General features: G+C 40.9%; 1 protein-coding gene across 1 annotated transcript in view; it reads right to left on the reverse strand.

Moving 5' to 3' along the window:
* LOC116843723 (nose resistant to fluoxetine protein 6-like) overlaps window positions 1–15,279 on the reverse strand; it is a 33,236-nt gene that overhangs the window by 16,345 nt on the left and 1,612 nt on the right. The window contains exons 2-3 of the mRNA XM_032814402.1: window positions 8,979–9,214; window positions 3,822–4,030 (exon numbers count right to left, since the gene is read on the reverse strand). Of these exons, the coding sequence (XP_032670293.1) occupies window positions 3,822–4,030; window positions 8,979–9,214 (445 nt within the window). The remainder of the gene's footprint in view (window positions 1–3,821; window positions 4,031–8,978; window positions 9,215–15,279) is intronic.

The following is a 15,279-nucleotide window of genomic DNA, read 5'->3' on the forward strand; positions in this document are numbered from 1 at the left end:
AGAGAGAGAGAGAGAGAGAGAGAGAGAGAGAGAGAGAGAGAGAGAGAGAGAGTAAGTGTAAGGTAATGACAGCGAGTCAATGGGGATTATGCATTTTTTCAAAACACGTCCGACTTGCGGAGCGCGCGGGAATCGCATGTCCAAGATTGCTGGCAATTTATTACATGATATAGGATCGCGATAACGACGAGTGTCCCGTTCTCGTTAGGCGTAGTCAACCGGGGAGTTACGCAATTTGCATAACGCTCATTACGACGCGACGGTCGTACGGGCGTGCATTACGCTGGCGATTGCAGTAATGCGACCGCGGGCCGGGGAGCATGCGGGGCCGACTCAAGAAAGATTAACGGTGACATTTGCCACATCGGCCGCACGTCGTGTGCGCAATGACACTTACTCAATTAGTCGTTCGTACAATATCTGTCCTTTTGGCGGCTACCTGTCCGCGTTTTGTTTGCAAGCGCTTCCAGCTCGCATGAGAGCAAGCGTCATTGCGCAACGCGACTGGCGATCGCAGTTGCGAATGGATTCTCTTCCTTCCTTTTTTTCTCTTCTCTCGTTGATGATTGATCGACAACGAGACTGTAAGGAGCGAAATGCAATCGCGAAAGTATGCCGCGCCGACGTTTGGCTCTGACTTCGCAGAGATGAGCGACGTCGCCGATTCTTTCGCGGCGAAGCGCGAACTGGAAAAGTCACACGCGGATATGGCTCCAAACATCCCTCGTGTAGACAATTTTTAGGAGCTTATGGTTAGGGTCCAGTTCGATTTCCAAAAGTAATTACGGACTCCGGGCCCGTATGGAAATTTTCCAAATGTCATCCATTAATTTTAGAGCGAACTTGGACAATCTAGTCGGAATCTGGGGAAATCTTGGGAAATTTCTGCGCGGTCCCTCTTTCCGCGTTTGCTGTCCGGCTGTCACTTCGCTCACGTTGTCACGACCGCGGCGCCGACGCGAACTTTGCTTTCTCGGGGCTCGAGTCTCGAGTTCCTCGCGAAATATCGCGCTTGCTGATGAAGTTGATCGAGCGCTCCTGAAGTTACTTAACGGTTGAGTTAAGTTAACTCCGAAAGTGTTTATCCCCGATGAGTGTAACCCGGGCTCTCGATTGAAATTGCGCTCAATTGTCGGTTGGCTTTCGACGTGTATCGGCTCACATCAAGTACGTGTGTGTATACGCGCATGTAGCTGGAAGTAATGTCTGGTGTGAGTAGTGCGGCGCTTCTTCGTCGTTAATCGCCAAGTATCATCGTCCTCGTCGACGCGATTGAGCGTGCAATTGCACGCCGCAATTTTCCGCCGCGGTCTGCGCTCGCGGCTCAAGATCATGTAGCGAAAAATTGCGGGTATATTCATTGCCATCGGTGTTCGATGCACCGTGCGATCGCGCAAGCCACGTGCGTTGCCGCGGGCTGCAATGCTCTCTCCCTCTCCCTCTCTCTCTCACTTTCCCTGTCTCTCTCTTTTTCGCTCACTCGTATGATACATCCGTTAGGTGTTCACGTGCGCAACACACTTTCCGCGCGCACTTTCTTTCAACAGGAGCTACGCGCTTACGCAACCGACCACGTCAGATGCGCATAAATGCGTTTCGCTCGCATATCTCGGCCACGTAACAAATAACGGAGCGCGTCGGGGCGATCTCGTTCGTCGTCGCCGGGCTGATTAGAAAACGGGTAGCCTCGCGGCTGAAGCGCAACTTTCCATCGAGCAGGAAAAATCGGAACAAATTCGAAGGGCCGTAGGATCCGAGCCTCTTTCTCCCCCTTTCTGCCCCCGTTTTTTTCTAACGAAACTTCTAACTTCGTCTGTGCACGTTGGCGAAGTTTGGCTGTAACCCACGGTGGAAATTACTCGACTCTTCCTCCTCCTCCTCGCGTCTTACCGTCGTACGTCAGAGACGAAGTCGACCGATAGAACTTCTGTCGCGGATCGAGCTTTTCGAGAGCCGTAACTGTAGCACACACCCGACCGGCAGTACATCTTTAGACTTCCCGTAGTTTCTAACATTTAAGCTGCCAGCTCGAGGGAGGTAGAGAGAGAGAGAGAGAGAGAGAGAGAAAGAGAAAGGGTGAGGGAGGGAGAGATAGCTTAAACTAATTCCTAGTTGTAGATTCAGGAGTGCAGTTTGTCGGTGCAGATGGCTACTTTGCTGCATTCCTCTGAGATTTAATTTGCTTCAGAGCATTTTCATTAATTCAAACTGCGCTTGTGTCGCTAACATAAGGTGCACATAGTGTCGTTGAGTATTAGTCTGCTCTGAGCGCGTATGAAACATTCATCGAGAAAGTTCTTTCTCTCTTTCTCTATCTAGGCGCAATAGCATCGTTTAAGATCGTCCTTCGTTAAAACAGTCCTTCGTTTCAGTGAATGAGGGAATCCTCGTAGCGCGCTGTATCGTGTTTCTAATCGGATTTAGCCCGAGGACATTTTTGAGGATTATTGTCTTCGCGCGGCCGCGTTTTGTTTATCTCCCGCCGGGAGTTATTGATCGGTGTACGGTTGTAATTAATTATCATTAAATCTCATCACGCGGTGGCGCGTCTTTAATCATAACGCGTTTTTCCCTTGTGCCTCTACGTCGCCCGCGTCGAGTTAAATAGGATTTCGGACGCGCAAATTCAAAAGAGGGACGTGTGATGCAGCTTATTCGCAGAAATAAATTCCCACGTTCCGCATTACGTGGTAAAATTTCCGTGGCAAAATTTCCGTGTACCGACGACTGTACCGCGGATTTTAAATATGCAATTATGTTCTTCCCTCTTTTCCCCTCTCCCGCTACCCTCTCTCCTCCTCCCTTTTTCTCTCTGCTTCCCTCGAGCGCGATAGTTCCGCGTTTGTTTATCGCAATAAAGCATACATTACGCAAAATCTGCGGCAGCCTGCCTCGATTATTATTAATGTGGTTGTCGATATTAATCAGCGTGATCGATTATTTCCATGTGTTTCATCGCTCGTAAATTTAGCACCAGCAATCTGGTTGCCTCGTAAAAAACCGATAAAATGCTACCGTGTAGCTTTTGCGCGTTGGGCCAAAACTTTAAAGTTCGCAGCACGCAGTTGCCCGAGTCAACGTGTCCCGCGCGTTTCGAATATCGCGTCTTTATCGCGAGACAGATTACTGCTTGAGAAACTTGCAGGTTGATGTTTCCCGAATTGTCCTCCCGTATAATGACAGGCAAGTATGTCGGGCGAAGTCACGCCTAAATGAATCGCGATGCGGATCGATCCGCTGGAAATCGGTTTCGTCCGATACCTTCCTCTCTTCCGCTTCCTTCCCAATATCGCGGCAATATCAACTTTGATATTAGCGAATTCGAGTTGAAGGAAGAGCGGCACGAAAGAGAGAAGGTGCGCGGGGGACGGAGGTGACGTAGTTGGCAAAGATGTCCGCGTTTACCAAAAGTACTGCGAGCGAGTTTCATAAGTTCTCCGCCGCGTAGCATCGTGTCGCAGAATGAAGTTTTCCAAGTTGCGTCGTTAGATAACTCAAGTGCTTTTCTCACTTTAAAATTCGCATGAATAATATTTTTCTACCGTTACTATCGGACGAATACCCAGCGTGCGAAACGACGTTATTTTCGCGCGCGCGAGTGGAAAAGCGGGGTGAAACGAAATTGCATCGAGCGTCGCGGCAATTATCGTCGCGACTGCAAGTTTCCGCGGAATTTACGGTGATATCGCGTTACCCGCGATCGCCGCGTGGAAGTCATACCGCGCGGCAGAGAGCCTACCGTGCCGGAAGAGAGTGAGCCAATCCCTCCGTCGGGCAAACAATTTACGCTCGGCCGTAAGCGGATTTTTAGATTTACTCACGAGAGCACGTAAAATTTGGGATCCCGCCAGGCGCAGTAATTGCTAGACGGCACGGGCTTCACCGTGACCACGTGAATCTTCGGGCCGCTCGATCGATAGGTCGAATTGCCCTCGCGCTCGACTCTATCAGCGCTGGCTCTTAGCATCGAGGTCAGAGATGCGCGGTCACATGTACCTGGCAGGCAGAGACCCAGAAACACCTGACGTGTCTGGAAAGAGAATGAAACGGCGTCGTTAGTGCGGAACGTTTCCTCTGTATCCCCTGTGAAAGTCACATCGTTAATAAACCCTCCACGAGCCAAAGGGATGTTCTCCCGATAACTCTTTTTGCTCTCGTCTCTTTAATTCTTTTCTCTTTTTCTTTCAAATTTTGCCTCTTCTCCTCTTATTTTTCTTCCTAACTACGCGGAGGAAATAGTAATATAAGTTTCCTTCCTCATATGAATTCTTGTCAATTTTACTGCACTGAGAGAAAAAATATCTAAAAAATAAAAAAATATTTATTCAGGGAGAGTACTGATATAACATATTTGCTTAAATCTGAATTCTTTTATTTAAATGAAATAAACAGTTGTTTTCGTGAAAGATTAAGGTTTTAAGAAAATTTTCTTATTAAATTTGAAGAATATTTTTCTCATACTAGCTTTTAATCTGGCGTTGCCTGGATTATCACAAACTATCAAGGAGATGAAATCAAGAGAAAGAATGGGTTTCATGATAGTTTATTTTCCGCAGAGTTCTAAAGAGTAACTATACAAAATTTCGTCCAGATCGGTCAAAAAGTTTAGGCGTTTATAGGGAACAGACGGATGATATCGGATAGACATTCTATTTTATATATATAAATTAGTACTAGTAAATATGTTACTAGCACCCATTAAATAAATATCTTTTATTTCTTAATGATTTTTTCTCCCAGTGTATGCTTCTACTAATATAGAGTGTCAGTAAGATATACCTAAAATATACCTAAGGAATATATTTAATTAGGAATATAATGTTTAACAAATATTATAGGGCTTTTATCTATCTATCTTTGATATTTTGGCGTCTCTGGTGGGAGGCACGGGTTATTCATAAGGAAATATTGATTCATCGAGTTAGAAACAAAGATACCGATCGTTTAATTAAAAAGAAAGGAAAAGAAAAGCCAAATCCGACGGAAAAATACACGTTGTCCATTTTTCGACTCGCGCGCGCTGCGCTGTTTACGCACTTTTGTAGGCGCGAAAAAGCGGCAAAGAGTTTAAACTCTCTTCTGGCGCGCGTAAGCTGGATCCGAGCGGTTGGTAATCTTCACCAGATCAAAGGGATTCGCGCACAAAAACATAGCGCGACGGCGGTGAAGGCGCTCGATATTTGCGATTATAATTTTCATGCGGCTGCGTCGATGTATCGATCGCGTCCAGTGATTGGAAGTTGCGATCGCGGAAAAAAAAACGATATTCCAATTTTTTTCGTCGACTCGGGACATGTAATCATTCGCTCTCTCGCACGCTCTTTTCTCTCTCTCTCTCTCTCTCTCTCTCTCTCTCTTCTTTCCTTTTTGCACGCGCGTCACACTATCGACAGAGCAGAAGAACCCTTTTTTTAGATATATCGATCAGCTCGAATTTAAAGGCTGGGTGGTTTCTGATACCTTTTACCAATTACTTGTGATAACCTCGACCTTGCGAATCCTCGGAGGGAGTCGAGCGTAAATTGCGAATCGCGATTCACTCATTCGGCAAACGCGATTAATTAACAAATAATGATATCGCCCAAGTTCGGGCGGATAATACGATTATGGTAGAGCAAGCACAGGCTTCTCAGTGTCTGAAATAGTGCTGTCTACAGGAAGGTGGAGAGAACTTAGTGATTTAAGTCATAGGATAATCTTATTAGTGCGAATGCCAAAACTTCTATCCCTGGCGGGAGTTAAACCGCTCCACCAGCTATTACTACACTACCGACTCAACAAAAACGGCCATTGACCTCGACGCGCACGATGTCTTCTGACGTCCTCTCGGTGAGTCGAGGCGACACTCAACCAACGGATGAATTTAAGTTGATTTTCACTATCCGTCTAGACGGCGCGGCAGACGGGAGTCCGTCGATTCTCTGTCAAAACATTCTTCAATACCTTTGAAACGGAATGATTGAGATGTGATGGTGACGGGTAAATATTCTAAAACGTTAAAAAGAAAGAGAGAGAGAGAATGTTTCGGCGGAGGATTAATGGATTCCTGTCTGTCGCACACTGAATCAGTGTAGTGTGAAAAAAGTGTTTATTATTCTCGTGACTATAATCACTGAACGAAAAAATTATGATCGTTTTTTATTATTCTCCATCATTGATTTATCATCATGATTGATGAGTATCATTTTTGTCAGTCACTGTTATTATACACGAAGGAAATTTTATAATAAATATTACTATAGGATTTTTGAGTGTTGAGGACAGATCGATAGTCCGCAGAAATTTGGTGTTCTTTCATTTCATATGGACTACTTACATTTTAGGAACTGAAACTGTTATTAGAAAAATTGCTATGTTTCTAGTGAAGCCTAGTGAAATTTGTCATGTTTCTGCAGTACAATCAATATATTTTTCACTGAAATACCGCATTTACAATTGATATTTAATTATAAATGTAACATTAATATTAGTAAAATCTCGTTAAAAGGATCAGTCGATAGTAACGACTGTTACTATTAATGATACAGTTTGCAAACGCAAATAGTGCCATCGCACGCAAATGACATGGAAGCCGTTAATTCCATCACCATAAATGCGGAAAGTGGAATTTCGTACAGCGCGTGCGTAATGAAATTATATACTATGTAATTTTGCAGTAAAATCTTACTTCTTCTGGACAAAATCAATTAAACATATGGAGCAGTAAAATAAAATATTCTTTTTACTGATTCAATCAGAAATATTTATACTAATTTATTTTAAGAAAGATTAGCGGAATTTATGTTCTTTACTAAGATAAGACCTTACTGACAGTCTATTTTTGCCCTATTAAAAATAAAGTATAATTGTAAAAAAAATTATATGAAAAAAAACTAGTATTCTCTCTCTCTCCGTGTGTAGTGTTAGTGATAATAATTATATATATATATTATTTCACTGAGAGAAAAAATGATTGATCTAACCAAATTATAGTTATTTTTACCCTCAATCTCAATATTTTTTATAGTAAAATAGCAGTAGTAACATGCATACAAGGTTATCATTAACATTATCGTAAAACTTATTAATGAAATGGTTTTCCTGATCATAATTATTTCTTTATATTATATTATAGTTACAAATACCGAAAGTTTTTTTCTCATTATACTATTAATATTTTCGTTAAAATAACGAGAAAAGAGACATTGGTATCGAAAATAACTATAATTTTATAGTTGAGATTTTCTAACAATTTTCTCTCTTAGAGTGTGAGTTTTTGACGTTCTTCCGGTATTTGCGACAGGGCATGTTTCCTTTTAGTCTTTAATATACTTCATTAAGAACTAGATGAAATACAGAAAATATTGTGTTACTCGACTGCGTTCGCGGATTAAATGTGCTTGCGTCAGAGCCGTGCTCGCAATTGTGTGTCGGACGTGCGTCATGGATGCACATCTTGCGTGCATCCATCTTATGCGCGCGACAAAGTGCCTAATAAACGCCGGCTATGCATGCGCGTTCGCGGATGTATGCATGATCACGTCCCTCGTCGATCTCGCGCCGCTGTCATCGTGGCCGAGCACGGGATTTCGTTTGCGCTTTGACAGTTATCCAATGATACATAGAAACAAATGGTTCGTGAATAATCCAATGGACACGCGGTTAACATGCCACGTCTCTCGCGACTATTCCGCCCTGACTTCCGCGGGCGCGCGCGAGCGCGCGTTTAATTAATTCTCGCCGATGCAAATCGCGCGCGGCGTGAGTTCTCTCTCTCTCTCTGCCGAGATGATGAAACACTACTCTCATCGGGCTAAATACAGTAATCTGCAAAACGCGCCATAATTCGCGCCTCACGCGGCGTCTATTATGCGTCACGTAACGATTGATAGGACAACAATCGGAATGACGACACAATCGCGCCATGAGACATAGCGCTTGTGATGTAAGCTTAACCCTATGAGTGCAGTGCACTGAGGACGGAATAGTGTGGGCTGTCATGAGTCGGTCAGTGAACGAAATTACTTAAACGTCGATATGAGCAGTACAGCCAAAAAAATATAATGATCTTAGCGGAATCCTCTTATATACATTACAACCTCAAGAGGATTCTCCTAAAACCAAGAGAGAAATAAGTATTTTAACCCGGAAAAAGAAGTCTAATTGCTATTTCCTGTAATTCCATATCTTAAGCGAAAACTCTTGTCGAAAAAATATTCCTTTTCTCGTGAAGTAAATTATTAATTGGAAATCTACTAGATATTATCTTAAGAACATTGCGCTTGGAATATTTTATTTTAATTTCAGAAGAATTTTCTTGAGCCGATCGCTGAGAGAAAAATACTTGAAAATTTATTCGTGGGATATACAGTTTATTTCTGTAAAATATAGTTTATTTCTGTGAAATAAAATTGATTTCTGTGTATAAACTTTATATCTCATAAATAAATTTTCAACTATTTTTTTTCAATGTATATAAGTTGATTCTGCTAAAGATAAAATTATGCTTTTTTGGGTGTAAACTGAGACGAATAAAATAATTTTTTTATTGCCGTCTCTAAGATATATAAAAGAATATAACTGCTTATCACGATAGTTATCAGATAACTTTTGCTTATGACGAGAGTTTGACAAGCCAAAAAAAATTTATAAAATTCTTAGTTTTATTTAACTAAATTCAACCAGATAAAGACTCGGGAAGTAGCATCTCTGTCAACGCGGCTGGAAACGTTCGTTTGGACATTGAAGCCTCCCGCAGGAGTCTTTCTATTTCTATAACCGAATTTTCATCTGGTCCGCAGACAACAGGAAATTCAGTTACACGAATTGAGTTTTTTTGCCGTGTATATATGCATTCGCAGTCCACGCCGGTGAAAGTTGTCAAACGCATGTGTGTACCCATAGCACTCAAAAGGTTCAAGCACTTGACGATAAGTGCTCGTGTGCGAGTGCCATCGTCTGCCTGCTCGCGTCTCGCGGAAAATTGTTTCGCGACTCACTGAAAAATCGACCTCCTTCGGCAGCGTTAGATACAGCCTCGCGACGTGAAACCTCAAGGGAAAGGGTGACTGCCGGCTCTCCTCCTCTTCTCCCTCTCCTTCCGCCTCGTCGTCGTCGATTCCCCTCGCGTTTTTTTCGTGGGTGACATTGAGCTCCCTGCAGAGGGTACTCGAGCCCAGCCAGAAGTCGTTACCAAAATAGAATTGCGAGGAATAGCGGCCGCTCGCGTCCGACACTGGAAAGAAAAGCCCGAGTGAGACGGCTGAAAAGTAATGTCGGTCATCGAGACGGAACGTGGGAGATAAAGCGCGTCTCGCTGTCAAGCGGGCTTTCGTGTTCTTAAGACCAAGGGTTTCTTTCTAGGTTCCCCGGGATTTCTCGTCATCGGTGACGACGACTATAGAGACTGTAAAACACGACGCCAAATTCGCCGGAACACGACGTCACATACGAACATCTAACCTTCTCCCGGGAATGTGTACCGTCGAGGTCACGAGACGAACGCCGGACGCTGCGACTTGTTGAGATCCTTTTATTAGGTTAGCGCGAAAAAAGTTTATTATCAAATGAACAATTTAGAAAAAAGTACAAGAGTCAGCGTTATTTAGTAAAAACACTATGTGATACAGATAAATAAATTGATAAATAAATATCAAAAAGTCGTAACGTTAAAATGTTGCCAAAGGTAGAATCTACAATTAAAATTTGTAGCTAAAATTTTAACTTTGACAACTTTGGCAAACTATGTTCTTAATTGCGCACATAAATGTTTTAGTATTATAGCTTTTTAGTATTTATATTTATTCATTCGTATATTTATATCAGTTTTCTCAATAAAGGGACTTCAAACAATCGTAACGTTTTACGTGTGTAAAAACAACATTTCTCTTTTTTATACAAAATATTTACTCCAACAGAAATGCTAGCTTCGACTCTAAATTGTTTATTCGATTGTACATGTTGAGAATCTGTTTATTTTTTATATAAAAGATTCATTACTTTTCTTTTAAATTATCCTAGTTTGTTATCGTAGTAAATTTGGGTTTTGAAAGGAAAACAAGAAGTCCTCGTTAAATATCAAAAAGAATAAAGTCAATGTTGTTTATTTTGTCCGTAAATATTGTTAATCCTCTGAAATTGAGTCATTTCATCTTCTATTTTACTTGGCAAACGCGACAGACATTTCGCACCAACGTAACGCATCCATTGCAATGTCGGTCGCAACGCTCTTCGTGACGATGATAGTAAAAGTTGATTCAACTTTTACTCGTCGGGCGTTGCGACAGCCCAATCAGGAGCGTCAACGGCATAAAGATTGAATTCTCGTTTGCACAGCAGCTTGCATTCGTTTTTACCCCGATAAAGTTCGGAACGCAGCCAATTTTCAATGTGCTTTTCGGAAGATAAGTTTTCTCATTGGACATCGGCTGCCTTCCAAATCGTGTCGGATAAAACGTTATGCAAACAAGTGTACCCTGGATTTCAAAACGGTTTGAACACTTTCTTTTCAATGCAGTTTGGAGTCGATGATCCAATGTGAAAGAACTTACTTTTGATTAATCTCCAGAAGTTGTCTCATAGGCGTCCCAAACTGCCTGAGACGAAATTTCGATCCTACTTTTGACCTTAATATTTCAGTGCCTGCTTTGATACTCAGAAGTCTACATCAACTTGTTTTTTATTTTGTTTGATCTATTTTGTCGGGAGGAAATCTTTAAAATATACTAATAACATTTTCTATGTTTTCTGCCATTTAAAAGCTCTAAGTAGTACTTCAGTTTCCAATGTGTATTAAACATATATTGATCCTTCAGAATATACAGAAAGTTAGAAAGTTTAGATCGAAAATAGGGCTAAAATTTTGACTCGGACCGGGAAAATATTCAAACCTCATTGAGAAAAACCAAGTGTACCACTGACGTCTCTGAAGTTGGCGTCGCATTTGTAATAGTTGAAGTTAAGCCAACTTTCGCGATCATCGTCGCGACGAGCGTTGCATCTGCTTGCGACTGATATTGCGATAGATGTAGAAGGACCTTTATGTAAATGGTCCTGCGTTTTCCTCGCCATTGTCCTTTCATTTTACGCGCTCGTTGTCGTCGTAGTTTTACAACCGTCTGCGCGCTGAAGTTTCATCGTCTCAAGTTCCCCGAAAGAGCCGATTACATGGCTGCACCGTCGGCGGAGGGTTCATTGTCAGTTACGTAAAATGGCTCGTGCTGACCGCGAGAGTAGAAAGCGCAGCCGGACAGGCCGCGTGCCATGCACGTCGTGTCGGATCGCCGATCTCGCCGTCAACAGGCGACACTTGCAGGAGTTCGTGACGCTAATTCGCGAGAGTGACCGCTTTAACCGTGATAATTGACATCAAATATAACGCGAGTACATAGCGGAAACATAAATACCGCGTTCGAGTAAATGTGAAACTTGTTTCAAATATTTCGTAAGTTCATATAACCATAAATATATACTCCAAAAATAATAATCTTATACTTAACGGAAATCTTTTTATGCATAGACTCAAGAGGATTTTTGTCAAATCAAAAGAGAAATATTCTAATATCCAAAGAAAGAAGTTTAGTTATAAGATACTATTTTCTGTAATCTTATATTCTAAATGAAAACTCTTATGGAAAAAGTATACAGTATATTTCTCTTCTAATAAAGTTTCTAATGAACTATATTAATCGGAAATCTACCATATGTTATTCTGTTTTCTCTTTGAATTAAGAAGACTATGTTTACTTGATACAGAATATCCTCTTACTAGAAGAAATTTTCATTCAAACTTGTAGACAAAGGTTTTCTAATTTTAAGAATATTGTGCTTTAAGAATATTTTAAGAATATTTAACTTTAAGAATATTTTAAGAATACTGTGCTTTATGAATATTTTCCTTTTGATTTTAAGAGAATTTTCTTGAAATTATATATAAGAGGATTTCCATTAAGAATAAAATTGTATCTTTTTAAATATATCATAAGTTTATCATAAGCTTATTTCAAATTAATTTAAAATAAATTCCGAATCCTATAATAGGAAATATATATTCAGCATTCACAAAATCAAGAATATTTAAAAAAATCGGCTTGTTTGCTACATGAATCAGCTTTTCCGTGAATAAAGTTTTATAATATTTTTGTAAAGAGAATAAATTCTTTTTTCTTATTATTATATGATAATGGGCTTTTCTCAAATTTGTAATGAATATATTGCGGGACTATTATCTTTATAAAATATTTTTGCTGTAGTTGAAGTGAAGAATTGATCTTCTTATAGTTGAAGACAACTATAGCTTAAAATGAGGAGAATAAATGATCATTTTAACAATAGAATATTAGCAATTCTCTCATTGCACAGAGGTCTCATAGGTTTGATAGTTTTTTGTAGGATGTGAACCATTAGGAAGTAGCGCGATCGGTTGCTCCCGATATTAAACGGTGATATCTTTAGCCAGACGATTTCCTGCCGGCGAAAGTCAGATCGGTCTGCGTAATTTCAATCTGCACCCGTATGCACGCCCAATCAGTAAGAGCCATAAAGGCAACGTGATACTGTTCGGGCCATAAAGCCCGTCGCCACGTTGGAATTCGCGACAATGGCGTAACGTGTCCAACTGATTAATGGTACCCCGACTTTACGAATATAATGACTCGCCACGTTGCGTTATGACAGCCGCGAGATAGAGACACCGAAGGGGTTTGCACAATGTACCCCGTGGAGCATTTGGAAATAATTCATCGCAACTCCGCAGCAACGCGGAATCGCCGATGCAACTTTTCTTGCCCGACAACTTGATAATTGCCTAAGTTTCGCTCATTATCGTCGTGTATTTCGCGACGCGCGTTGCGCTGACGCAGCCGTCCGTTCCCGTCAGCACGTAAATGTCGCGGACCAACGTGCTGGTCCGCGCATTTTTCCGATGCTTCTCCGCGAGTCGTCTGTGTGTGTGCGCGTGTGTGCGTGTGATCATTTTTCAAAATTTTCCTAAACGCTTCTAACGACATCATTATCGTGCCACGAGCCGTCCCGAAGTGGTTGTTAATAGCGTCAGCGATGAAAAATTACTTCCGATAATTAGCGTCGCTTTCTAAGTGCAATTACGGCCCGCGTCTCGTTTTCGAGCCGTGTGCATGTCCGAAGCATCGCCGGCGCAAAGACACGAGAGTCAGCTGTCCAGGTGTCGCGTGTCGCGGCCTGCAGTTTCGTAATTTTCGTCGGTGTGACACGGCAATCGGCATCGGCGCATCCGTCGGCGTTATTACCGCGGATATTGATAATGCGGACGAGGCGCGTGACCGGAAATCACCGTAAATCCGTACATCGCGGTTTGTAACTATGTGATGTCCGATGCGGCTGTGCGAACTCGGCTTCCACTGGGTCGTGTCGAATTCTCCGGCCGCTTCTCGAGCTTCGCCCGTTTTCTGTGTCATGGGTAACGATTAAGAGCCATAACTCGCAATTACTTTTCAGTTCTTGATCATCGATCATGTTAATTATGCAAGATAACAGAGTGCAAGTTGCAGAGATACACGAAAGGAATGTTACGGTAAAAATTACGTCAAATTTATATATATTTTTCCTATTTTTTTTTTCTTTATAAAACTAGGCTGGAGTTGTAACAGTTGTAAAGGACATTATGATTGTTTCTTTTTCATAAAATTTCTTCTTAATTTTGCTATGTTTCAGGCCAATGCAGAAATAGATTGTCAATAAGATCTATTTTGCTAAAGAACATAGTAAATTTCGTTAGGAATATATTCAATTTTTTAGTAGCATATTTCAATTTGTACAATATAAATATAAATGAAAATATAAAATGTAAATAATATGTATGAAATAATAAGATAATCAATTACTGTAGTATACTATGATAATTTTTGCTATAAATTTCCGTGCAAACATAATAAATTTGACAATCTCCCTGATATACGATATAAAAAAATATTCAAATAATTAATAATATACAAAAAATGATATATGAAAAGCATCCAAACAATAATATGTTGTACTTGTATAATATTTCGAAACAAATATATAATAATTTCGGTCATATCTCTACAGTTTAAGATTACAAAGTTGTTGTATTTTTTATTACAATATTTTCTCCGTATGTCGAAATATTAATATTGAATTGTAATAAACAATTTTGGATTTTCTTTAGGAAAATCTATTGAAGAATCTGAAATTATTTTTTGTACAATTCAATATGATGCTCTTTCATTTCACTTAATTGCGTATTGCATTCCTATCTGTGAAATCTGTCGGTATAGGAGCAAACAATGATCTCATTGAATTTACGATGTCATTGAACCGCGAGAAGAGCTTCCGCGAGGGAAGTGGAATCTAGACGGTGAAATGTCGTAAGGGAAATCCTGCTCAGCCCGGTTTGTCAGTCCGGGATATTAGAAAGAACGAGAGATTCCGAACAGCGCGTAATAAATATCAGCTTATCTCTATATTTCGCCGATTTTGATCTACGATCAAACATTTATTCGTCGAATTATTGTGAGTGAGATAAAAGTTTATTCTTATATTTCTTCCCATATGTAAAATTTCTAACCCTGTGATTGAATTATCTCATGCGAAATTTATGGTATAATGCGATAAAAATGAAATACAAACACGTGCAGGAGCTTACAGAAAGAAAAAGATATTATTCTTTGATCGACATGAGAAAGAGAGAGAGAGAAAAGCTACCCTTCCTCTCTCTCACTCTCTCTCTCTCTCTGTCTGAGATAGAAATTTCGAGTTACGATAACAGCAACGCCTCGCTTCGTGCTTCAACGAAACGTCGTTCATTATTATGTTAATATCTCAGCTCTCGTTTGCGTGTCTTCACTCTTGATTTTCTGCTGAGTCCTGCCGAGCGTCATCTTGGAAATAATGGCGGCCAAATTCCATTTCCCTAATGTAACATCCGTAAGAAACGCGCGAAGTAAAGATTCGTGAGTCGCTGACACAAAGTGTCAGAGGATACATTATATCAAAGCCGGGAACTAGGTCAGAGAGTGCTTTGACCATTGCGAGATTTCATGAAATAATGGCGTCTTTAGCAACGCGTTCGATCAAGCAATCGTGAATTTAACTGAGCGAATGTTTGTCGATTTCCTCTTCTCAATATTCATTGATCACGGATATATCTCGACGTGCGATTAATCGACTTGTCCTCAAAAATTGGATTTTTACCATAACACGAATTTCTTGAAATCAACTGAGTTATTGTTCTCGGTTTGCAATTATGTTCCGTGTATTTCTGTGCATTTCCGTGCATTCGTCGCGTTGGGACTCCGCAATATT

This window comes from Odontomachus brunneus, unplaced genomic scaffold, assembly GCF_010583005.1.
Source record: "Odontomachus brunneus isolate Ranch 3 - 2012 unplaced genomic scaffold, Obru_v1 Obru_scaffold_035, whole genome shotgun sequence".
Lineage (NCBI taxonomy): Eukaryota > Metazoa > Arthropoda > Insecta > Hymenoptera > Formicidae > Odontomachus > Odontomachus brunneus.